We start from the raw sequence: 25,979 nt of genomic DNA on the forward strand, positions 1-25,979 counted from the left end.
ACTGTTCGAGGGCAGTCTTCCGTTGGCATGTCTGAGACACCTTCCTGCGTGCAATGCCAACAAGGGCTGCAGGGTGCAAAGGCTGACTCAGAATAAGTTTTGATTCCCTATAGAGGTGCTATGGCAACAGGGCCTCTCTGTGCAAGGGCAATCAATTCGAACTGTTCAGGACGGAGACCCAGGCTGCGGGAGAATCACCTTCACTAACAGCCAAAAGTGCTTGAGTGAGTAGGACCTTATCTCGATGTGCCCTGACGCGCATGCGACAGACCAACCAGAGACATATTATAATCAGAGCCCAAAGATCCCCACCCCTACCCACTCTTTAAAGAAGGAAAAGGCAGAAGAGAGCCAAGAGGTAAAATCTCCAAAGGTAACGGGTTCCAGCTTGGTAGCATTCAGTTGCATAATCTGAATCTTTTGCTTAAATATCATCCGTTCAGCTTCTTGAGACCAGTTTCCCTTTAGGAATTCTCCAATCTCTGCACTCCTATTCAGGGCATCTGTAAAGTGGCCAAAGCAGAAATATCCATGCCTACTCCTGCCTCATTAACTAATAACCAAGAATAAAATGGCCATCCTTCAAAATACCACTTTGTACTATCATTTCCTTTTGTCTCATTAGTATCATTTCCTTTTTCCTTTCTTCCCATATAGGACTTTAAATCAGGGGAAAATTGAAAGCCTGAACTAAGTTCATACTTAGCATAAGTTCCCCCCTGACAAGGGGTAAAGACTGGGGGTGTTGATGTGACTGGCTCACAATAGGGGGCGACAACAGTCCTGTTGGCACTTGTTTTATCAGAAGCATTATTTCTTAAAGGAACTACCCCTGTATGTTCCAAAACTAAAGTGGTAATATTCATCTCATTTTCACTGGAATTCCCTATACCTGAACCTGAAGTGTGGCCTTGAGTTATCTTGCTCAAAGCTTCATTCAACATATTCAATGGAACCAAATTATTTCTAAGTGGATTGTTCCAAGTGGTCAAGGTTATCCTGGCCAAAAGGATACAATCCTTTGTGGAATTCCAACTAATACAAAGACTTCGATTCAAAATAAAATCACTGGCATTATACGGTGCCCAGTCATAATTCAATGGCTGGGTACAGGCCGTATTCATTTCACAACTAGTGGAATAAAATATTGGAAGAACTCTGCTCTGAGAGTGAACCGGCATGGGAACTGGCCAGGTCCGGCCAATTCCCCAGAACGTCATATTCTCTGCCCTAAGCAAGGGAAGAATCATCAGGAACATCCAGCTCAGCATCTTCTCTGAAGTTTTCTTCAACAATTCTCGTCAGTCTTGATGGCACCCAGATCGGATCTTGATCCTGTGGGGAGACACAAAGAGATCCCCTGGATCGAGTAATAACACGATCCGGGCCCTTCCATTGATTGGACAACACATCTTTCCACATCACTTTGCCATAATTTTTATGGTTTGTTGCCACATGGCGTTCAGCAGAGGTTTCTTTATCATCATTTAAATGTAAAAAATTTATGGTAAATAAGGCAAGTGAAAGTCTCTGTCTAGGGGTACAGTTCTCTGCGATTCCCCCTTTTTGTTTTATTAAGAGTTCTTTAAGCGTGCGATTTGTGCGTTCTATAATTCCTTGTCCTTGTGGATTATAGGGCAAGCCTGTAATATGAATCACCTGCATTTTTTGACAAAAAAGAGCAAAGCTTTTGGAAGTATAGGCTGGGCCATTATCAGTCTTAATCTTAGCGGGTTTGCCCCACGCTGCCCAAGCTTCAAGGCAGTGGGTAATAACATTTTGAACCTTTTCTCCAAAAAGAGGCGTGGCATGTACCACTCCAGAACAGGTATCCACTGAAACATGTACATATTGGAGCGTTCCAAAGGAGGAAACATGGGTAACATCCATTTGCCATAATTCATTTGGAAGAATGCCTCTGGGGTTAACCCCAGTCTTTTGGGTAGGCAAAAATTGGGCGCAAGCAGAACAACTCTTCACAATATTCCTAGCCAAAGCTCTGGTAATGTTAAATTTTTTTCTTAAGACTGTAGATGACACATGATATAGCTTATGAAACTCTTGAGCCTGTGTCGTAGAGTCTAGCGCTGTTAGAGCGCGTGTGGCCAGATCAACTTGTTCATTAGCTTTAGCCATGGGGCCGGGTAACAAAGAATGAGCCCGAATATGGGTAATATAAAAGGGATGTTGACGATGTAATATTTGACATCTTATTCCTGTCAACAAGGAAGCTACAGTGCTAGATGTTTTAACAAAAGAAATAACTTCTAAGTGCTTAACAGCATTCACCACATATAAGGAATCAGAAATTAAATTAAAAGGCTCTTGAAAGCGTCTAAAAACTTCTAAAACTACTTGACATTCAACCACTTGAGGAGCATCAGGTCGACATTCAATGATCACTGGTTGTTTTCCTTGGACCATATAAGCTCCTTTTCCCGTTTTAGACCCGTCTGTATAAATGGTCAAAGCATTAAACAGTGGCTGATCTACAGTAATTCTTGGGAATACAACAGGTTGTTGAGTCACAAACTTCAAAAGTTCACTCTTTGGCAAATGATTATCAATAATACCAGAAAATATACATATAAGTATGGACCACTCGGAAGTAGTTGCTGCTAGCACTTCTACTTGATCTTTCGTATATGGGACTACAAGCCTTTCGGGCGTTCTTGCAAAAGAGGAAACACATTGCTTAATACCCAATAAGGCGACCTCGGCAACCATAGATGGGTAATGTGACAAAGTTCTCATTCCCATAGATTTTGTGTGAATCCACAACAAAGGTCCACTTTGCCAAAGAACACCAGTTGGAAACCCCAAGGTAGGAAGAATACACATCCAAACCGGTTGAGAATCATCACAGCGTTCTAATTGTGCATTTGTAATAGCTTGTTCTACCTTTTGAAGTGCCTGATGGGCTTCTGGGGTCAATTGGCGTGGGGAATTAAGATCAGGATTTCCCTCTAATACACTAAACAAAGGTTTTAGATCCAAGCGGGTTAAACTTAAATATGGCCGAATCCAATTCACATCTCCAAGTAACCTTTGAAAATCATTTAATGTTTTTAAGCAATTAGTCCTAATCTCAATTTTTTGAGGTACTATCTTATTCCTATGTACAGTAGCTCCTAAAAAATTTACAACATCTCCCTTCTGTATTTTTTCGGGAGCAAGAAATAATCCCCTATTCCCTAAATATTTGATCAAAACGCCTAAGGCCTGTTCAAGCAACTCCATACAAGGGGCTGACAATAAAACATCATCCATATAGTGAATAATCCTAACTTTAGGAAATTCATTTCTTACTGGTTGCAAGGCCATGTCAACATAAAGTTGGCACATAGTAGGACTATTGGCCATACCTTGAGGGAGCACAACCCAATGATATCTCTTATCGGGCTGTTCATGATTAACAGAGGGCAGAGTAAAGGCAAATCTTTCTTTATCTCGACTATTCAAAGGAATAGAAAAGAAACAATCTTTAATATCTACTGCTATAACAGGCCAGTTTCGCGGAAGAGCTGTCAATACTGGCAAACCACGCTGTATAGGCCCCATAATTTGCATTTGCTGATTTATAGCTCGCAGATCATGAAGCAAACGCCATTTCCCTAATTTTTTCTTAATAACAAAAATCGGAGTATTCCAGGGTGACTGGGAGGGTTCTAAATGCCCTAATTGTAGCTGCTCATCCACTAGTTTGGATGCCGCCTCCAGCTTTTCCTTTGACAAAGGCCACTGAGGTACCCACACAGGTGTTGTGGTCCTCCATGTAATAGGAATCATAAACTCAGTGACCCTTGAGAAAAACCCAAGCCTCGGCGGTTTAAATTTCCGCGGGCTTCTATAGGGGCGGTCATGCCTTGTAACTTACGTCCTATCCCTCTATTAGGTATAAATCCCGATTTAAGCATAATATTTTGTGCGACTTCAGAATAATCATTAGTAAGTCTAAGTTTCATTTGACTTTGTACATCCCTTCCCCATAAATTAAATGGCAATCCCTCAACCACAAAGGGTTGAAATCTTCCCTTCTGATCTTTAGAGATCCAAGTTAATTCCTTGGAGCTAACTTTGGGTGTCTGTGCATATCCTAGACCTTGCAAGGTTTGAGAAGACTCTTGTAGGGGCCAAGAGCCTGGCCAATCTCTAGTAGTTATAATGCTCCGATCTGCTCCGGTATCTACCAAACCTGAAAATGTTTTCCCTTCTACGGTTAGACTCATCATAGGACGATCATCAAGGGATAATGACAAAAAGGCTAAATCAATTCCAGTGGATCCAAAACCCTTGGATCCTCGTTCTGCAGAACATGCGGGATAATTTTCATGAAAAGAGGGCAAAATTAACAATTGAGCTATCCGATCACCAGGGGCTATAGTAATGATCCCTCTGGGGGATTGACACATTACCTTAATAACTCCGATATAATCAGGATCAATCACTCCGGGGAGGACAATAAGTCCTTTCAAAATAGAGGAGGATCGTCCTAACACCAACCCAACCGTCCCTCTAGGTAGTGGTCCTTTCATGTCTGTATCTATGGGCTGTATGCCCATGGTTATTGTTAATACCATTCTGGAGGTGGCACGGAGGTCCAACCCTGCGGAGCCTGACGTGGCTCGCCTTGGGGTCGGAGTGGCTGAAGGTTCACACTCTCGTGGGCCCCAAAAATCTTCGGGCCCTGGGACCGGGGGCCCGTTATCCCGTTTTTTGAATTGGCTGTATGGATATTTCTTGGATTAGCTACCTGTGCAGCGGGCTGAATGGGCTGCCCATTTATATCTTTAACAGATCTACATTCATTAGCCCAATGTTTTCCTTTTTTGCATCTAGGACAAGTTCCTGGAACTCTTTGAGCTTGTAGCATTTTAGGTCTCGCACCTGCATTTTTGCACTGTTTCTTAATGTGCCCAGGCTTTCCACATTGGAAACAAACCCCTGACTTGGCAGGGTTCTGTACACTGTGGGCGGCAGCCAGCACAGCCGCAGCAAGCCCTGTATTAGACAAAGGCCCTCCGATCTCTCTACATGCTTTCATCCAGGTTTCAATGCCCTTCCCTTTATAAGGTGTTATCGCTCTGCGACACTCTTTTGTGCATTGTTCATAAACTAATTGTTTTACTAATGGCATAGCCTCATCTACATTACCAAAAATCCGTCCGGCAGCCTCCATCATTCTAGCTACAAAATCGGAAAATGGTTCTGTGCCGCCCTGTATAATCTTGGTTAAATTCCCTGAAACTTCTCCTTTGTTGGGGAGGGCTCGCCAGGCCCGCATGTTAATTTCGTTTATTTGGCTGTAAACTTGCACAGGGAACATGGTCTGATTATTTATCCATTGTCCCTGTCCCAACAGCATGTCAACATTCCAGGCCGGCTGCCCATTGGCAGCATTCTCCCGCGCCTGACTATGTGCTAGGTCAGACACGATTGATTTCCAATCTAGGTATTGCCCCATCGTTAAGCAAGCGCGGGCAATATCCTGCCAGTCTGTAGGTGTTAACGCATTTCGCGTGAGGCGCTGCAACAACATGATAGTGTAATTGGCGGACACGCCATCTCTTTTAGCCGCTTCTGCAAGATCCCTAATGAGCTTATGATCTATCATCTCACAATATCGTTGGCGTGTAGCTGGATCTTCAAACACGGGGAAAGCAGTGGCCAACTGGGACCATGCTTCCCGAGGAATAAAAGTACACTTTGGCATAGGAGGGGGAGCATTAACTGCCGCAACTGAGGTGGAGGCCTGAGCAGGGGCGGAAGCTCTAGCCTCCGCAGGATTAAAATATGGTGAGCTAGCGAGCGGCGGCATGTACCAATGCCCATACCGCTCTTGTTCATATGCCGTGGCCGCTCCTTCTAAATCTTCCTCCTTTCTAGGATTTAATTCATCTTGAAACAAATATAATTCCTTAAACTCATCTAGGATTGGATATAATCCTGGCACCGTTTCTTGCTTTTCCTTTTGTTTTCTTTTTTCTCTTTTCATAATTTCAGGCCTGTCTACCGTAGTCCCTGTTTGTTCATTCTCTGATGCGCTATCTTGACACATGCTAAGAGCCTTGCGTCCTCGTTGAATAATTTCTTCACATTTTCCTTCCTTTAGGCAAGAAAGTATCATGCTCCACAAGGGGAGAGCGCCTCGAGAAAGTTCTCCCCTTGTGTTACACTCCTCTAGGTCTTTTCCGAGTTTTTCCATGACGGAACAGTCAAGCTGCCTGATACCCCAAACCACGGCGCGGCACTTTCGATATCTTGTAGCAGCCTACTTATGGTTTTATGAGAGAGCTTTAGCCCTCGGTCCCTTAAAAGGGCTTGAATAGGCTCATGAAAATCAGTTGTAGGCTCCGTGGACGAACTATTCCCCATTTTGCGCCCTTATCTACGAGCGACTTATTAAATTGGAAAAATGCTTGACTTATCTATCGGCCAGGGAAGACACACTCGATTGGGCTGGTGGCACCGTAGCCACAAGCAAACGAAAAATATGAGAAACACTAAAAGGACAAAAGCGAAAGTAAAAACTTCAGGCTCCAAACCCCCGAAAAACATACCTGACTGGACTACTCACCGACGGTTCACTCCGTGTGTCGAGTTCTGAATCGGTCCTCCATGCAGGGCGCGAAGTTCCCGGGTTTCGGCACCAAATGCGGCGAGCCGCCTCCGACCAGCAGAATGACGAGTCGCCACACGCAAGATTCTTCTCGTATCACACTTTATTGGAGCACAGCTTGGTTAAAGAAAAGATGGAAGGAAGACCCCGCAATCCTATAGCAGTCTGCTTATATAGGGATTAAGAACATGTGTCGCTCTGTGATTGGCTTTCGCTGATGGTGCGACTTGTGAGCCAGCATCGGATAGGTCGCTACTTTAAAACCTCATTAGTATACTTAGCGCAAGCGCAGTGGCCACAGGAAGGATGATTCAGCTTGCTTCAGCTTCCTGCTGCGTGGCAGTTAGCTGACCGCGCCCTACAATAACGAACCCAAAACAATTTAGAAAATGGGAATAGGAACATACATATTGATAACTACCTTAAATGTAAATGGACTAAATGCTCCCACCAAAAGACACAGATTGGCTGAATGGATACAAAAACAAGACCCTTATATATGCTGTCTACAAGAGACCCACTTCAGACCTAGAGACACATACAGACTGAAAGTAAGGGGATGGAAAAAGATATTCCATGCAAATGGAAACCAAAGGAAAGCTGGAGTAGCAATTCTCATATCACACAAAATAGACTTTAAAATAAGGACTATTAGAAGAGACAAAGAAGGACACTACATAATGATCAAGGGATCGATCCAAGAAGAAGATATAACAATTGTAAACATTTATGCACCCAACATAGGAGCACCTCAATACATAAGGCAAATACTAACAGCCATAAAAGGGGAAATCGACAGTAACACATTCATAGTAGGGGACTTAAACACCCCACTTTCACCCATGGACAGATCATCCAAAATGAAAATAAATAAGGAAACACAAACTTTAAATGATACATTAAACAAGATGGACTTAATTGATATTTATAGGACACTCCATCCAAAAACAACAGAATACACATTTTTCTCAAGTGCTCATGGAACATTCTCCAGGATAGATCATATCTTGGGTCACAAATCAAGCCTTGGTAAATTTAAGAAAATTAAAAATGTATCAAGTATCTTTTCTGAACACAAGGCCATGAGACTAGATATCAATTACAGGAAAAGATCTGTAAAAAATACAAACACATGGAGGCTAAACAATACACTACTTAATAATGAAGTGATCACTGAAGAAATCAAAGAGGAAATAAAAATATACCTAGAAACAAATGACAATGGAGACACAACGACCCAAAACCTATGGGATGCAGCAAAAGCAGTTCTAAGGGGGAAGTTTATAGCAATACAATCCTGCCTTCAGAAGCAGGAAACATCTCGAATAAACAATCTAACCTTGCACCTCAAGCAATTAGAGAAAGAAGAACAACAAAACCCCGAAGCTACCAGAAGGAAAAAAAGTCATAAAAATCAGATCAGAAATAAATGAAAAAGAAATGAAGGAAACAAGAGCAAAGATCAATAAAACTAAAAGCTGGTTCTTTGAGAAGATAAACAAAACAGATAAACCACTACCCAGACTCATCAAGAAAAAGAGGGAGAAGACTCAAATCAATAGAATTAGAAATGAAAAAGGAGAAGTAACAACTGACACTGCAGAAATACAAAAGATCATGAGAGATTACTACAAGCAACTCTATGCCAATAAAGTGGACAATCTGGAAGAAATGGACAAATTCTTAGAAATGCACAACCTGCCAAGACTGAATCTGGAAGAAATAGAAAACATGAACAGACCAATCACAAGCACTGAAATTGAAACTGTGATTAAAAATCTTCCAACAAACAAAAGCCCAGGACCAGATGGCTCCACAGGCGAACTCTATCAAACATTTAGAGAAGAGCTAACACCTATCTTTCTCAAACTCTTCCAAAATATAGCAGAGGAAGGAACACTCCCAAATTCCTTCTACGAGGCCACCATCACCTTGATACCAAAACTAGACAAGGATGTCACAAAGAAAGAAAACTACAGGCCAGTATCACTGATGAACATAGATGCAAAAATCCTCAACAAAATACTAGCAAACAGAATCCAACAGCACATTAAAAGAATCATACACCATGATCAAGTGGGGTTTATTCCAGGAATGCAAGAATTCTTCAATATACGCAAATCTATCAATGTGATAAACCATATTAACAAATTGAAGGAGAAAAACCATATGATCACCTCAATAGATGCACAGAAAGCTTTCAACAAAATTCAACACCCATTTATGATAAAAACCCTCCAGAATGTAGGTATAGAGGGAACGTTCCTCAACATAAAAAAGGCCATATATGACAAACCCACAGCCAACATCATCCTCAATGGTGAAAAACTGAAAGCATTTCCACTAAGATCAGGAACAAGAAGAGGTTCCCCACTCTCACCACTGTTATTCAACATAGTTTTGGAAGTTTTAGCCACAGCAATCAGAGAAGAAAAGGAAATAAAAGGATTCCAAATCGGAAAAGAAGAAGTAAAGCTGTCACTGTTTGCAGATGACATGATACTATACATACAGAATCCTAAACATGCTACCAGAAAACTACTAGAGCTAATCAATGAATTTGGTAAAGTAGCAGGATAAAAAATTAATGCACAGAAATCTCTGGCATTCCTATATACTAATGATGAAAAATCTGAAATTGAAATCAAGAAAACACTCCCATTTACCACTGCAGCAAAAAGAATAAAATATCTAGGAATAAACCTACCTAAGGAGAGAAAAGACCTGTATGCAGAAAATTATAAGACACTGATGAAAGAAATTAAAGATGATACAAATAGATGGAGAGATATACCATGTTTTTGGATTGGAAGAATCAACATTGTGAAAATGACTCTACTACCCAAAGCAATCTATAGATTCAATGCAATCCCTATCAAACTACCACTGGCATTTTTCACAGAACTAGAACAAAAAATTTCGCAATTTGTATGGAAACACAAAAGACCCCGAATAGCCAAAGCAATCTTGAGAACGAAAAACGGAGCTGGAGCAATCAGGCTCCCTGACTTCAGACTATACTACAAAGCTACAGTAATCAAGAGAGTATGGTACTGGCACAAAAACAGAAAAATAGATCAATGGAACAGGATAGAAAGCCCAGAGATAAGCCCACGCTCATATGGACACCTTATCTTTGATAAAGGAGGCAGGAATGTACAGTGGAGAAAGGACAGCCTCTTCAATAAGTGGTGCTGGGAAAAATGAACAGACACATGTAAAAGTATGAGATTAGATCACTCCCTAACACCATACACAAAAATAAGCTCAAAATGGATTAAAGACCTAAATGTAAGACCAGAAACTATCAAACTCTTAGAGGAAAACAGAGGCAGAACACTCTATGACATAAATCACAGCAAGATCCTTTCTGACCCACTTCCTAGAGTAATGGAAATAAAAACAAAAATAAACAAATGGGACCTAATGAAACTTCAAAGCTTTTGCACAGCAAAGGAAACCATAAACAAGACCAAAAGACAGCCCTCAGAATGGGAGAAAATATTTGCAAATGAAGCAACTGACCAAGGATTAATATCCAAAATTTACAAGCAGCTCATGCAGCTCAATAACAAAAAAACAAACAACCCAATCCAAAAATGGGCAGAAGACCTAAATAGACATTTCTCCAAAGAAGATATACAGACTGCCAACAAACACATGAAAGAATGCTCAACATCATTAATCATTAGAGAAATGCAAATCAAAACTACAATGAGATATCATCTCACACCAGTCAGAATGGCCATCATCAAAAAATCTAGAAACAATAAATGCTGGAGAGGGTGTGGAGAAAAGGGAACACTCTTGCACTGCTGGTGGAAATGTGAATTGGTTCAGCCACTATGGAGAACAGTATGGAGGTTCCTTAAAGAACTACAAAGAGAACTACCATATGACCCAGCAATCCCACTACTTGGCATATACCCTGAGAAAACCAAAATTCAAAAAGATTCATGTACCAAAATGTTCATTGCAGCTCTATTTACAATAGCCCAGAGATGGAAACAACCTAAGTGCCCATCATCGGATGAATGGATAAAGAAGATGTGGCACATATATACAATGGAATATTACTCAGCCATAAAAAGAAACGAAATGGAGCTATTTGTAATGAGGTGGATAGACCTAGAGTCTGTCATACAGAGTGAAGTAAGTCAGAAAGAAAAAGACAAATACTGTATGCTAACACATATATATGGAATTTAAGAAGAAAAAAAATGTCATGAAGAACCTAGGGGTAAGACAGGAATAAAGACACAGACCTACTGGAGAACAGACTTGAGGATATGGGGAGGGGGAAGGGTGAGCTGTGACAGGGCGAGAGAGAATCATGGACAGGTACACACTAACAAACGTAAGGTAGATAGCTAGTGGGAAGCAGCCGCATGGCACAGGGATATCGGCTCGGTGCTTTGTGACTGCCTTTAGGGGTAGGATAGGGAGGGTGGGAGGGAGGGAGACGCAAGAGGGAAGAGATATGGGAACATATGTGTATGTATAACTGATTCACTTTGTTATAAAGCAGAAACTAACACACCATTGTAAAGCAATTATACCCCAATAAAGATGTTAAAAAAAACTTAATAAAATTAATAGTAATAATTATATTTCCCTGGGGTCTTTGCTCTAAGTGTCCTTGCACATGCTGTGAGCTACAGCCCACCTCTGCCTCCCCAATAGGCTCTTCTCTGCCTCTGGGCTGGTCTCTGGACCTGCTGTGGGCCCTGTGGGGACCACTCTGACTCTGATCTTGCCCAATTCCTGCATGTGTTTGCCCCCAGAGTCCATAGCTCCCAGAGCTAGACCGTTTTCATTTGTGGAAACACTCATTGTCTACTCAGATATTCCATAGATGCAGGGTCTACCTAGTTGATCACGGGGATTTAATTTGCAGCTTGTACAGTTGATGGAAAGATTTTCCATCTTCTTCCTTAGTCACCCCATCCCTGGGGTTCAGCTTTCGTTTTATCCTCACCTCTGTGGGTGGTCCACCAACAGGAGTCTGGTCCTGAGGCTGTCTTGGAGTTCTTGGGTCTGCCCCGTGCCACCCTGCACAGAGGTGGTATGACTTTTTGGATCACGGGGCCCTGGAGGTGCCAAATGCTCAGGGAAAACGGTGGCCACGGACACAAGAGATAGGGCCCTATTGAGGGCCTTTTCTGGCTCCCGGCATAAGGCATGTGAGGGCCAGCCCTGAGAGGGTTTTTTTTTTCAATTGCTTGGCAGCAAGAGCTAGCCCTGTGTGGGCTTCTTTTATTGTCATAAGCAGGCACTGGTGTTTGGGAAAATGTACAATAGTGGCTCCTCCCGCTGCGTGTGACTCAGCAATAGTGCCCTGCTTCCATGGCAGTCCGGTCTTCCTCCATAGGCTTTCCCTGATGCTGATTTCCTCCCTCCTGTCCCCTCAGTCAGTCTCCCCACAGCCAACAGCATATCTCACTCTGGGCCTGTCCTCCAATCCCCACGTACCAGCTGCCAGCCCCCTTGCACACCTGTGAACACACGTCCAGTCCGGGACACATAGGGCCGAGGTATGGAGTATCTGTGTATTTCTCACACTGTCCCATCTGCCACTGATCAGCCACTTCATCCTCTTCTGACAGCTTCAAATGTTTCCCTTCTGTGCCAATCTATTTCCCCATCAGAGAGGGGGTTTCCCTGTTGCAAAAGGGTTTTCCCCAAATTCAGGAATCTCTCCTCCGCTACAGCTCCCCAACCCATCTTGTATTTCTTGTATTTTTGTACTCTCCTACAAGAATCATATAGAAAATATTCATGTTTATTATCTTTTCTGTAAGCCAATGTCTATAATTAACCCATCTGTGTAAGACCACACTTATAAGAAAAAGCTTTTTTATTTTACTTGGTATAGGTAAAAAATAAAATGTTTTCCTCTTACAAAAAATAAAAGAAAACTCAGCCCTACAGGTAGAGGAGATAAGGGTTTCTTTCAGGGCAGACATTGACACTTTGGGTCATTTATGTCGAACTTGAGCTGGAAATTTGAAGCCCTGAGCTCATCTCTTTTTTTCTTTTCTCACCTTCTCTAGTGCAGTTAGAACAACCAGTCAATATTATTATACACCTTAGTTTGATTAAAATGTTCAAAGTTATCAAATACATAGTTGTCCAGAACCTTGCTTTTCATGATGATATGATTAGGAGAGTCCAATCGCAATATTTTGCATACCTCTATTGCCACTTAAGTCCATGGACTACTTCTTTACCACAGGAAATAGGGTCATTAGTACCTTTAAATCTAATCAGGTTAGATCACTTCTTCCTGAGGGCCTTTCCTGGCCACAAACCACTTCATCCTCAATTTAAATTACTTATCCTCTTCTCCTTTCTCTTAGCACCTTGAAAACTTCCCCCATAGCACTTATCAGTATTTGTCATAACTAATGTATTTGTATATATTTGTTAGAGGGATCCTTTTGAAACACCTGCCGCCCCATTCCAGTGCAAGCCCCATGGTGAAAGTTTCCATTGTCTGTTTTGTTCTCCACTGTATATCCTGAGGGTCTAGTCCAGTGCCTGTTCCCTTATAGACTCTCAAGTACATTTGTGGGAGGAATAAATGAACAGAGGAATTAATGAATTAAAAAACAGAATGGAAAGGATGGAAGAATCGGTAGAGGGATCGGTGGATGAATGTATATATCCATGGTCTTCCCACCGATGTGGCTTCACATGGGCCCAGCAATGGGAAAACAGGCAGGGATATGCCAGGGAGAGCCAGGGGGTGGAAGATACACAGACGCGGATGGGGGATAAAGGATGGAAGGAGAAGGGGAGACTGAGCAGAAAAACCAGTCGGAAGACTGTAAAGACATAGGAAAGAGGGAGACAGAGGTAGAAGCAAAGAGAGAGGGAGGATGCAGGCGAGCTGAGGGAGAGGTGGAGGAGAGAGACAGCAAGTGGGACTGCAAGGTGACAAGCAGAAAGCCAGGGACAGGCAGAAAGTAAAGGAGCATCTCTCCCCAGCAACACACTTTACTGGGTGGTGATCAAAATAATGAATTCCAGACATCCCTCCTTTTCTTTCTAGCACCACCAGCTCTTAACATTGGCCATGAAAACTTAGAGCCGTTTGTAAAAAATCAAGGCAACAAAGGTCTGACTCCACTCATTGCTTCTGGTGAAAGCCTAGTAGCTGAGGTTTTACCAGTGATAAGGCTACAGGGAAAAGGACAGGGACAAGTAGACACTCCTCATTCTGAAGCAAGCTCCATTCAGGTGGCTGTGTGGGAAGCACATCCAGGGAAGGTAATAGACTGATGTATGCGTTGGTTTTGTAGAAAGGAAATAACAAGTCCTTTGCCTACATACCATGGAAAATTCCCATCGTGAGGCACTGGAAAGAAATTGAATCCTCCAGGGGTAAAACAATCATTCCAGGTGGAAGCCCTTGCTGCTGGTATTGGGCACTTATTATATCAAACCTCTAAAATGAAGTAGAGAGTTTAATATCACAAGCATGAAGAGGTTGTAACCATGATCACTTGATCCCAAGGACATTTTTGCATGTGGTGTTAGACTAATGAGACTCAGTGGAAACAAACAGCCATATTTTGACATTTAAATGCCAATATTCCCCAAGCTTTACATTTTATTGTAATTCACCATGGGCCTGGATTGTTTCCTTAAGCTGATGGAGGATCACAGGCAACGTCTTGAGGACTTGCGTGGACCTAAATGCAGAAGGGCTAACCACACTGATTCCACTGTGACATACCGATCTTACTTCTACCGTAATATCTTCCCTCCCCTTCCCTGAGATAATGACTAAAAGTTTACAATGAGCCCAGTTTGGACTCCTTTGTGTAATGCTGTATGCAGCATGGGTATGGCCTCTCAATGGGATATTTAGGGAAGACAGAGAGAAGCAAGCAGGAGAGAGCTTATGGGAGTGCAACATTTGTTTCCCAATGGTTGACAGCAGCCCTCCGACAGTTAACACAGACCTAAACTAGAGGCTGATCAACCAGCACACTTGTGAGGCTTATTCAGAGTGGTCATCAAGGTAAAGTTATTGATGGATAAATGCTTTTCATCCTCAGATCCTTTTTTTTCAGGGATGAAGGTGGTGATTGGTGAGAAGCCAGAAAGAATAGTGCATAACATTATCAATATACAATTTAATAGCTGAAAGGCTTTTCCAAAAATCACAGTAGTGATATGTGTTGTCTATTTCAAAGCAATTGTAGAATGTGAAGTACATCAAATAATATGCTGTGCAGTGAAAGAGAACAGTTAGATATGTGGAAATAGTTCCTGTAGAGGACCTGAAATGGCCAGTTTTAACTGTTAGTGATACATCTAAGGAATAGCAGAAGCTAGTGAGTTGGTGAAGGGATGTTTGCCCATTTGGGCATCCTGAATGTCAAGGTCAAAGTACTGAGATAAAATGAGGCCAGAATGAGGACAACCTGCTTACTGTGAGAACAAGATTAAGAATCAGACACTGGCTTCATGTTATATGAGGTTAGTGCATGAACCCCTGAGGAAAAAACAGATGAGAGGAACCACAGGAATTCGGGAGGCCTTAACCAGCCATGGTATCAACAGACATTCTGGTTGCCAGTAGACCTGCTTTTGCATCACTGTTAGCCCTAGGAATGCAGAAGAGCACTGCCATTCTGATATAAACCCAGAAAAGGACAGCATATACTACCGTAAGACCAATTAGAACAGAACTCCCCAAGGAATGAATGGGGAACAAGAATTTCCATCTCCATGGTAACCCTTGTACAAGTCAGCATTATTTCTCATCAGTATGATGGAAAGACACACATTCTGGTTTCTTGGTGTTTCTCGCCCCTCTACTATTCTCTCCACATGTCTCCAACAAATCCTTTCTTAAAAAATGAACATTTAAAACAAGTATGACATCCCCTTGCTGAGAAAGCTTGAACGTATTCTTATTGTCTTAGGTGACAAATAGGATGGCACACATATGCAAAGCAGAGTGGATACATCTTAAAAGCATAGTTCTCAGTTAAAATATTTGAATGTAAGAAAAATTTATGTACTATAATGCTTCCAGCAACGATGAATTAACAGGAATCCGATGTGCTCTGCCACCAAAATATCTATAAACCAAAAAAGTTACAAAGCTTTATGTCGTGGCTCCACGAGCCACGCAGGACATTGATCCCCAAGATAAGGGAAATTAAAAAGGTGATCCCCAGGATTGCCCAATTCCCCCCAACTTCTTGCCTGGATAGAGTTTACAGGCTGCGGCACAGGGAGATTGAACACAAACAGAGGTGAATAAGTGAAGGAGACAGAGCTGAGAATTCCAAGAGGCCAGTGTGACTAGAATATTCTGGGGGTAATGGAGGGGAGAGAGCTGCACACTGAGGTAGCCCTGGAGAGCTGCAGAGGTTTCCCATCTGGGTGCAGTGTATGAGAAAAGGGCAGTGGTGGTAGCTGACTTCCATTTTCTGGAGTGAGTAGTTGTGTGGATCGTGGTGCCATTTACTGAGATTGTGAAGATGGGAGTTTTAAAAACAAGAGAGATGGGGGACGTGAGTGTGTGGGAGTGGTGGATATAGCAATACCACAGTGAGACAGACTCACTGTGAGGAGCCCTTGAAACATCCAAGTGGAGATGTCAAGTAGACGAATGAATATATGGATTTGGATCTCAAAGCTGAAGTTCGAACTGGGGTTGTAGATTTAGGAGTTGTAAGCATTTTAGCATATATAGTTATAAAGCATCTAGCATATAGAGGGGCTGGTATAAAAATGAATACAATAGAAGTTCTCATCATAAAAAATTGTAACTATGTGTGATGATGGATGTTAACTGGACTTATTGTGGTGATCATTTCACAGTATATACAAATAATGAATCATGATGTTGTACACCCGAAACTAATATAATGTTATATGTCAATTATATCTCAATAAAGAAAAAGAAAAAATAAGAATAAAAAATAAAATAAAGCGAATATAAAAGTCCACTATGGATTTTGTAAAAAAAGCACAGTTTCAAAATGAGATGGGAACATAGCATTTTCTATTAGCATATAGCGGTTTGTCAAGGCTTTCGCTTCTAAAGTCTGGTCACGTCCCACAGAAACGTGTTGCACAGGAAGGGCTGAGAGACACAAGCAGCTGACAGGGAAGGTTGCTATGCAACAGCTGAGGAAAGCCATCCAGACAGGCAGAATTGATGTTGGTCACTGGAGAGTAAAAGCTCTGGTCCTAGCAATAGCTTCCATTCAGACACAGGGGTGGACAGCCTCGAGAGGCTGATATAAAAACGAATATAAAAGTCCACTATGTTTTTTTGTAAAAAAAAATAGAAGTGCAATTTGAGGTGGGAACATAGCATTTTCTCCAGTCATTCTGGAAGCGCAGCAGCATGTGTGTCCTTAGGTAGGACCCCAGTAAGTTCTCCTTTTGCTTCACATTTTGCATATTGAGAAACCGGGCTCAGAGATGTCCAGTGACCCAAGCGGGCTTTCACACAGCTAGCGACAGACTGGTCCAACACTCCGTCCCTGGAATTCGGAAGTCCAGCCCAGCTTCTATCCACAAGATCACAGCTGCCCCAGGCCCCAGCCATGGAAGGAACCAGGCGAAACATTTACTCTGAATCAGGGCTTGCCATGGCTCAGACACACAAGTGCCTGATTGTCCTGGCCGCTCCAGTGGGCACCAGGATGGCCTCAGGCAGCGTGTTTGTGCCACTCACAGCGAAGAGGCCTGACAGTCGGAGCAGGGAGTGGACCCCAAGGAGCAATTCTCACACCTGGATGGACCCACATAGAGCAGGCAAGGGGTGGGCCTGGGGCTCCTACCTGTTCCCCCTGGAATGCAGAGCGTGAGCTTAGGTCTCAGAGAACAGAAACCTGGCTTGTTGGGACAGATGTTGACAGGGCAGGAGAGGTGGGGTGGATCTGCTGCTCAAACTGAAGAAGGGAGGGTGCCTCAGTCCCCGGGGCCAGTGCCAGTGGAACATGGATTTTTGGAGTCAGCGAGACCCCGGCCCAAATTCTGCATTTTCAACCTGCTGGCTCTGTGGCCTTGTCTAGGTTGTGCGATGTGTCCGTCTGTGCCTCAGCTTCCTGATCTGTAAAATGGGGATGCTGACATCCACCTCCCAGGGCTGCTGTGAGAGGAAGATAATGCCCAGCACAGCTCAGGCTGTGACACACAAGCTGCATGAAGAGTGGCTGGGGAAGCAGATGTTCCCAGTGTGTCTGGGGGCCCTAGAGGTGGATAGTGGAGGGGAACGCAAAGGGAACGGGTGTCCTCTCGCCATTTCCATTTTTCTTGTTGCAGTTGCAGACTGGGCTAGAGACCTCTGTATTGGTGACCTAGGGGTCACGCTGGGGAAGCAGGGCTCAGTGTATTCCAGACCACACTGGAGGAGCTTAGAGGCAAGGGGGAGGGCAGGGCTGAGAAGCATTGTGCAAAAGTGGGGGGACTGAGGGTATATGATGGATGGGTTGGAACCGCAGTACAGGGTGTGAGTGCCCGCGCCTGCGGTCGGGGGCGCGGAGGCGGAGGTGGGGAACGGTGAGGGGAATCTGGCGGGAAGGAGAAAACGCCCCCCTACCCCGCCCACCCACTGGCGGAATCGCATGCGCACAGGGGACCTGGTGGGAAAGGCTTTTGTTGGGAAAGCGGGCCGGCTGGAGGGGTCCGCGCATGCGCAGGCTGCCCAGCCGCGCGGCGGGGAGGGGGGGCGTTGCGCGGAGAGAAGGGGCGGGGTGGTCGGAGCTGCTGTGCTGGCAGCAGTAGGCGAGGGCGCGGCTGCGGGGTTCCTGGTGCTGAGGACGGACGCCATTGGAGCCCCAGGGAAGGTAAGGATCCAGCCCCAGACAGGACCGGGAGAGAGCGAGTGGAACGAGGGTACGCTGTGCCCTCCCCATCCCCAATCCCCCGCCCCCGGATCTGAACAAAGCCCAAGCACGCAGAACCTGAACCCCCTTAGACCCGCGGTCTAGATAGGAGCCTCCCCCCTCCACCGCCATCAGACGCAGGCTCCCCGATCCGAGCCCTACTTACACCGGAGCCCACCATCCGAACCCCTTTAACAGACCCGTGTGCTCCGTGCTGAGCTTCCTTAGAGCGGAGGCCCCACCTCCACCCCAAACACTCTGAGATCAATCCAGTGGAACTGAACGTTTTGCCCCCTTCCTGGAGTTGCAGTCCTGGCCTCTGAGACCTCCAGCGCTCCAGTTCGAGCCTCACCTAGCCCGAAGACCCCCACCCCATACACCTTGAGCGCTCCTGTATGAGCCCAACCTAGACCTGAATCAGCTGAATCCCCCCACCGGCACTTAGAGGGTCCCTGGGATTCATTTTCCCAGAGCTTCCAGCGGTCCCCGTTTGTCTCAGCCCTCTCATGTCATTCTCCTCCCCACCGTCCTGGCCCCCTGCTCCAGGCATTAAATTCAGGCGCTTTATTTCTCCCTCTCTCAACGCATCTCCTATGGGACTCTTTGGACCCAGGCCCGCCAGTGCACCCCTTGTTCAAATCCGGCCGCTGGGCCGGGGAGCCTGCCTGTCCTAAACTCCCCTTTCAGTGTAGGGACTCCTCCGACCTCCTCTATCCTTCTCTTAGGGCTCTGTCTCTGAGGGAATCTACCCCAGCAGCCTTCACTCCCCCACCCACCCCGACCTTATACTGCCTGGTAACCTGATGATTGCAGCTCCCCACTTCCTGAGAGATCCGGCCTCCTGCTGGGTCCTGCCCCCCTCCCCCTGAAGAGGCCTCCCCGTCCCTCTCAGGCTGAGCTCTCTTCTCCTTGGGACCCCCAGCATGGCTGAGGGAAGCTACCACAAAGAATCTGAAGGGTACAACGTTGAAGACATGGACGAGGGTAGTGATGAAGTCGGGGAGGAAGACATGGTTGAAGGCAACGACTATGAAGAATTTGGTGCTTTTGGAGGCTACGGAGCCCTCACCAGCTTTGACATCCGTATCCTCAGAGCCTTTGGGAGCTTGGGTCCAGGCTTTCGCATCTTAGCGGTGAGGCCCCTTGTCGGCCACCTGCTAGCCCTGGGCCTTCCCTCCTGCGACGTCAGGGAGGATGGGAGGAGGGGGTGGGTGAAGGCTGGAGTTGAATGGGGAAGGACTGCCCAGCTTCACCAAACCTTCCCTCTCCTGCTGGGAGAAGGGGGATTTGGGAGGGTCTGGGGGCTGGTCGGGGGCTGGCCAGCACAGGGCGAGTGTGTACAGCTGTCTGCCTTGCCCTCCCCTCCCTGGTCTTGCAGAATGAGCCCTGGGAACTTGAAAACCCTATGCTGGCCAGGACTCTGCTGGAGGCATTTCGGATGGATCCAGAAACACTTGCCAACGAGCCGGCTGCCCGTGCTGCCAACGTAGCCCGGGCCGCCTCCTCTAACCAAGCTGCTCGGGCCGCTGCTGCTGCTGCCCGTGCCACCTACCATCAGGTGGTCGCTAACCACTCAGTGGCCACAGACCAGGGCTCAGGAGGCGATACCCAGCCCATGACATCCGCTGCCGAGGCTCAGGCAGCCACCCTTGAGACAAGCCTTGCTTCTCCGCACAGCTCCCAGATGCTAGTCAAGAGCGAGATGGCCACCCCCGGGGCTCCAGCAAGGTCCACGCAGCCCCAGACATCCTCCCGGGCCCAGGAGGCTGCTGCCGAGGGCCCTAGTACGGCCTGTGCTTTCTCCCAGGCCCCACGTGCCAGTGAGATGGATGCCACCCGGCCCAAAACAGCCTTCCTGGGTCAGAACGATGTCTTTGATTTCACCCAGCCGGCAGGTGTCAGTGGCATGGCCTTCCCACGCCCCAAGAGACCTGCCCCGGCCCAAGAGGCTGCCACAGAGGGCCCCAGTGCTGCCTCCGGGGGGCCCCAGGCAGCCTCTGCCGGGGAGGGGGCAGCCACCCGGCCAAAGACGACCAAGTCTGGGAAGGCTCTCGCCAAGACTCGGTGGGTGGAGCCTCAGAACGTTGTGGCAGCAGCTGCTGCCAAGGCCAAGATGGCCACGAGCATCCCTGAGCCTGAGGGTGCAGCTGCCACCTCTCAGCAGAGTGCGGAGCCCTGGGCCAGGATGGGAGGCAAGAGGACAAAGAAGGTGAGACCTCCCTGCTGTCTCCAACCCCCCTTGCTCCCCTGCTTTCTGGGCCCTCTCCTCTCTGCCTCCTCCTCTCCCTCCCCGCATCCCCTCCCTTCCCCTCCCCTCTCCTTCCCTCTCCTTCCCTCCCCTCTTCTCTCAGCTTGTGCATGTTTCTCCAAGACAGGTTAACTAGCATGTTTTTACTCCACGTAGTCCCTACCCTCAGGCCTGGAGGGAGAAGCGGTTGGCTCAGTGCCTGGCACTTAGTAAGCACTCGGCACGTGTCATCCGCTGTTCCTACTACCCTTATCTCCAAGTACCTGCTCTGGTTAAGATGTGTGCCAGGTGCTTTTGCACGGGTAGCCTGGTAGCCCTGAGTCTCTCCTCTGTCTAATGGTACAGTCCAAGCACCTGGATGACGAATATGAGAGCAGCGAGGAGGAGAGAGAGCCTCCTGCGGTCCCACCGACCTGGAGGGCATCGCAGCCCCCACTGACAACTGTGCGGCCTCAGATGGCCCCTCGGCCCCCCATGGCCCTGAGGTCCCAGGTACCCTCAAGGCACGTACTGTGCTTGCCACCCCGCAATGTGACCCTTCTGCAAGAGAGGGTAAGAAGCCTGCCCTTCCCCCATCTCGCTCCTCTCCTCCCTTGCGGGCCTGTTCTTTGAGGTCGCCCACGCCTTGGTCTACCCGTGTGCTCCCTCCTTCTCCAGGCAAATAAGTTGGTGAAATATCTGATGATTAAAGACTACAAGAAGATCCCCATCAAGCGCTCAGGTGGGCAACCTGTGCCCCCTCCCTGAGCTCTGCCCTTCCCCCCTCCCACAACCCTGCCCTGTGGGCCTCCCATCAGATGCCCACACACACACATCAGGCCTGGCTGATGGCTCCATTTGCACGGTGTGGGGTCCTGAGTGTGCTCCCTTCAGCAGGGCTGACAGAAAAGCTGCAGCTCTGTGGCCCCTGCTCAGCCTCGGTGCTTTGCCCACCCCTCCCCTCCTGCAGACATGCTGAAGGATGTCATCCGAGAATACGATGAACATTTCCCTGAGATCATTGAACGAGCAACGTACACTCTGGAAAAGGTGGGTGCGGGGCCGGGGGCAGCTCTGTGGAGCAGGGGCCGCAGGGAACCCTTGCCCCCTGCATCCCCTCGAGGCCCAAGGGCAGGACTATGTGCTCTGGAAGGAAGCCCTCCCTGGCCTCTCCACCTGGGAGCTTCCTCTGCCTGCCTCCTTCCCTCCTTCTTGCCCTTCGTGCTCTCTGAGTGTCTGTGGTCTCCTGAGGTGGATCCCATTGTCTCAGCCAGTGTCAGTGCTCCCACAGGGTACTTCCTCTGCGGCCTCTCTTCTTCCTCCTCCCCCAGGGCTTGGGGCTCCCCGCCAAGGAAAAGCTCTAACGGGGAATTGAGTGACTGCCTGCAGGACACCCAACATGGATGTTTGATCTCACATTCTGTTTTCTCCCCCATGTAGAAGTTTGGGATCCACCTGAAGGAAATCGACAAGGAAGAACACCTCTACATTCTTGTCTGCACACGGGATTCGTCAGCCCGCCTCCTGGGAAAGTGAGAGAGCACAGGAGGGTGGTGGCCTTCCTTGGTGGTGCCTCCCCGCTCCTCTCAGAGAAACGGGAAAGTGGGGTTGGGGGGCCTAGCACGGCTCCCACCCAGAGTTAGCGGTGCTGAGCAGTTAAGGGCTGGCAGGGGCAGTAGCCTGGGCCGAGGATTTGCTGCTCTCCGGGTTTCGCCCCTGCCCACCCTTCCCCACCTCCATCTTCCTAGGAAAGCAAGCTCCTTGGTTGCCTCTCCCTGCTAAGGTCCTGGCCAGGGCTTGGCAGAGTGGGCCTCGGGAGGGGGACGGGGGTGTGGGGGTGCTCTCCAGTGGAGTTGTGCTCCCGACGCAATGCGCAAAGGGCAGGGAAGGTCTGGATGTGCCTCTGGACACAGGGTTGCCAACCGTTTGCTCCCTGCCTAACCCCATCCTCGGCAGAGCCCTGGGAGGAGGTGTTAGCATCCCCATTTGATGGATGAAGGGACTCAGTCTCAGGCCGAGGAATGAATTGTCTGGACCAGGTAGCGCAAGCCATACAGAGTAGGAGGAGCTGCCCTGTAGCCCAGCAATCTGGGAGAGGCTAGTTGAGTGAGCCGGCTGTGGTCCCCCCGGGAAAATGGCTGCTGGACAGGATCCCTCTTTCTACACCTTCAGGACCAAGGACACTCCCAGACTGAGTCTCCTCTTGGTGATTCTGGGCGTCATCTTCATGAACGGCAACCGTGCCAGCGAGGGTGAGTGGCTGGACCTGCAGCTGGGGGGTTGCCCGCCGTCTCACCTCCGTGTGCTAAACTCTTGTACCTCATCTCCCCTCGCAGCTGTCCTCTGGGAGGCACTACGCAAGATGGGACTGCGCCCCGGGTATGATTGGGGTCTCTCGGCTCCCACTCCTCAGTGTGTCTGTCCTTGGGCACAAGAGGCCCCGGGATTGCAGTGGCCTAGTGGTCTCTGCGGGGCGTGGCGTCCTGGACTAGGTAGAGCGCAAAGGGTCCCACCAGGGTGCGTGGGGAAACGGTCCTGAGCACTGAGCACCCCCTCTGCTCCGTGTGCCTTCTCTGTTCCCAGATGAGAACTAAGAGAAACCATCGGACCTGGGGGCTCCGTCAAACCCCTCCCTGGGGCGTCGCTGACAAGTGGCCGTCTGGCCTCTGCTGCCGGCCCAGGCATCCATGGGGACACCCCACAGGCTGGGAAGCTCTCAGTCCTGCTGGGAGTGCTCCCGCCCACCCCGGGCACTGCCACTGTCTCTAGTCATGCATTCCTTTCCTTGCACTCAGGGTGAGGCACCCATTCCTGGGCGATCTGAGGAAACTCATTACAGAGGACTTTGTGAAGCAGAAGTGAGTATCGACTGAGTTCACTTTGCCTCCCACTCAGGCCTTCCTCGTGTGCTGCTCTGGCTGAGGAAGCCATTCCCCAGCCCATGTCTTAACACCAGAGGGATGGGTGTCTGGTGTGAGTGTGGGGTGGGGGGGAATGTGAGTGTTGGGGGGAGGGCAATTCCAGGGAGGCTTGGGGAAAGGGAGCACATGCTGACTGCGAGCACCAGGTGGGGTGGTACAGCCCCCATCTCGTTCAGCACCTGCCCTCTAGGCAGTGTCCCCGGCTTTACATCTCAGGAGCCTGGGGCTCAGAGAGTGGAAGCCTGACATGGCTCCGGCTGGGATAAGGCCCATTTGGGCCTGGAGTCCAGCCCCGCTGACCTTCTAGCCCAGGCCCACCCCATCCTCGGTGCTTGGAGATCTTGTGTGCCCTCACACAGGCCCGTATGCATGTTCACCACCCCCACCCCCGCCCCCTGCACCACACACACACACACACACACACACACACACACAGATGGTCGAGAGTATGCATGGAGTCCACTGCTCTTGGTTGACTGTTTCTTCCTGTACAGTCATTTTCTAGGGTGGACTGTCCCAGGGTTCAGCCAGGCCACGGACGAGCCCCATGGTGGGGTGTGCTCAGAGCAGGGGGCCTGAAGAAATGGCTCCTCTGTTTACAACACACCCAACAGGAACCTGGGTTATTGTGACAAGGGGCACAAAACTCGTGGCCTTCCTATGAACAAATACCCTACACGTGCCCCCTGCACCTCCACGTGGCTGCTGGGCAGGACCAGTGGCCTAAGGGTGTGAGCACCTCAGTTTTGGAGGCAGAAACCCCTGGGAGTGAGCGTGGGAGCGAGGCAAGGGCTGCGGGGCCAGGGCAGGCCTCCTGCGGCAGCCAAGCTGCAGCCTCGGGGCTGGGAAGGGGCCACCTGGGAGCCACTGGTGCAGCAACAGGTCTGCCTGGCTGGAAGCAGAAGTTTATTTTCCTCTCTCACGCAGGTACCTGGAATACAAGAAGATCCCCAATAGCAGCCCCCCCGAGTATGAGTTCCTCTGGGGCCTGCGCGCCCGCCACGAGACCAGCAAGATGAGGGTGCTGAGATTCATCGCCCAGGTAAGGCAGAGCCTCTGTTCTGGCTGGAGTTTCCCATACCTCGTTGGTTCGCTGAGGCCCAGAAAGGTTCCTAAGTCACTGACACAAGTTCACAGACGTAGTGAGTGGGTGGGGCGAAATCCCAGGTCTGGCACAGAATAATGGGAGCCCGATTCCAGTCGTGCGGGTTTCTATCATGATTTTGCAAAGCGCTCAGGAGGGCGTATGGCAGGAAGCAGGTGCTGAGCGAGGTGAGGTAGCTGTTCCGACGGCTGCTGTTCTTCCACCGCAGTATCAGAACCGAGACCCCCGGGAATGGAGGGCTCATTTCTTGGAGGCTGTGGATGATGCTTTCAAGACGATGGATGTGGATATGGCTGAGGAACATGCCAGGGCCCAGATGAGGGCCCAGATGAACATCGGGGAGGAAGCTCTGATTGGACGGTGGAGCTGGGACGACATACAGGTCGAGCTCCTGACCTGGGATGAGGATGGAGATTTTGGCGACGCCTGGTCCAGGATCCCCTTCGCCTTCTGGGCCAGATACCATCAGTACATTCTGAATAGCAACCGTGCCAACAGGAGAGGCACCTGGAGGGCTGGCGTCAGCAGTGGCACCAATGGTGCGGCCAGCACCAGCATGCTCGATGGCCCCAGCACCAGCTCCACCATCCGGACCAGAAACGCCGCCAGAACCAGTGCCAGCTTCTTCTCCTGGATTCAGTAAGATTGGAGGTCATTAGATGAGACTCTGAAGGATGGGGTGTGGAGGGACTGGGAGGAGTCAGGGGAAGGCCTGGGGTGTCATGGGGGAACGAAGAGAGCCTGACGGGACGCTCAGTTTGTTCTTCCTATCCCTGACGGTTCACCTGTATTGACCCTTGTGTTCTGGCCTTTGTGTCTCCCGGTTCCAGGCAGCGCTGAGGAGCTGCAGCAGCCCCCTGCCGAGCCAGAGTGCCTCCTCTGCCCCCCGCCCCCCGACAGAGCACTCTAGGCAGCTACTCCCCGTCCATGGAAGATGGCATGCCAGATGACGCGCTCTCTGCCCTTCCTGCTTTCCTGTGTGCTTTTTGTCGTGCTGTCGTGTTTTGGGTATCAGTATTGCATTAAAGTTGCAAAATCAGTCGGACGTCTTCTCCTTTTCCTGGGCAGGTGTGGCTCTGAGTGGCCGGTGGTCAGGCCCTCCGGGACAGGCGGGGGCCGCCTCCCCCTAAAAGGCAGACGGGTGTGGCTGGGTCAGGCACTGGGAGGCGCAGAGATGCCAGCTGAGTGTGGAGGCCAAGAGTTTCCAGGGGCTCCGGTCCATACAGTTTCATGATTTCTTACA

General features: G+C 48.4%; 1 protein-coding gene and 1 non-coding gene across 4 annotated transcripts; both read left to right on the forward strand.

Annotated features, from left to right (window-relative positions):
• The first annotated feature begins 18,286 nt into the window (after window positions 1-18,286).
• On the forward strand, window positions 18,287-25,775 carry LOC137216328 (melanoma-associated antigen D4). 3 transcript variants are annotated; one of them, XM_067722270.1, is made up of 13 exons: window positions 18,287-18,444; window positions 19,376-19,616; window positions 19,862-20,692; window positions 21,077-21,283; window positions 21,389-21,452; window positions 21,681-21,760; window positions 22,151-22,242; window positions 22,883-22,962; window positions 23,047-23,089; window positions 23,506-23,568; window positions 24,559-24,673; window positions 24,945-25,375; window positions 25,567-25,775. In XM_067722270.1, the coding sequence occupies exons 2-13, from the start codon at window positions 19,407-19,409 to the stop codon at window positions 25,574-25,576; spliced, it is 2,226 nt and encodes a 741-aa protein (XP_067578371.1). In that variant the 5' UTR covers window positions 18,287-18,444; window positions 19,376-19,406; the 3' UTR covers window positions 25,577-25,775. The 3 variants fall into 3 exon arrangements, with proteins under 3 accessions (XP_067578371.1, XP_067578372.1, XP_067578370.1); XM_067722271.1 differs by having other exon boundaries at window positions 18,296-18,444; window positions 19,406-19,616; window positions 24,945-25,387; XM_067722269.1 differs by having other exon boundaries at window positions 18,296-18,444; window positions 19,406-19,616.
• Window positions 24,184-24,312, forward strand: LOC137217696 (small nucleolar RNA SNORA11). Its single transcript, XR_010940198.1, has one exon. It is a non-coding gene; the product is annotated as a small nucleolar RNA SNORA11 (small nucleolar RNA).
• Window positions 25,776-25,979: the final 204 nt, after the last annotated feature.

The sequence above is a fragment of the Pseudorca crassidens genome, chromosome X (genome assembly GCF_039906515.1).
Source record: "Pseudorca crassidens isolate mPseCra1 chromosome X, mPseCra1.hap1, whole genome shotgun sequence".
NCBI lineage: Eukaryota > Metazoa > Chordata > Mammalia > Artiodactyla > Delphinidae > Pseudorca > Pseudorca crassidens.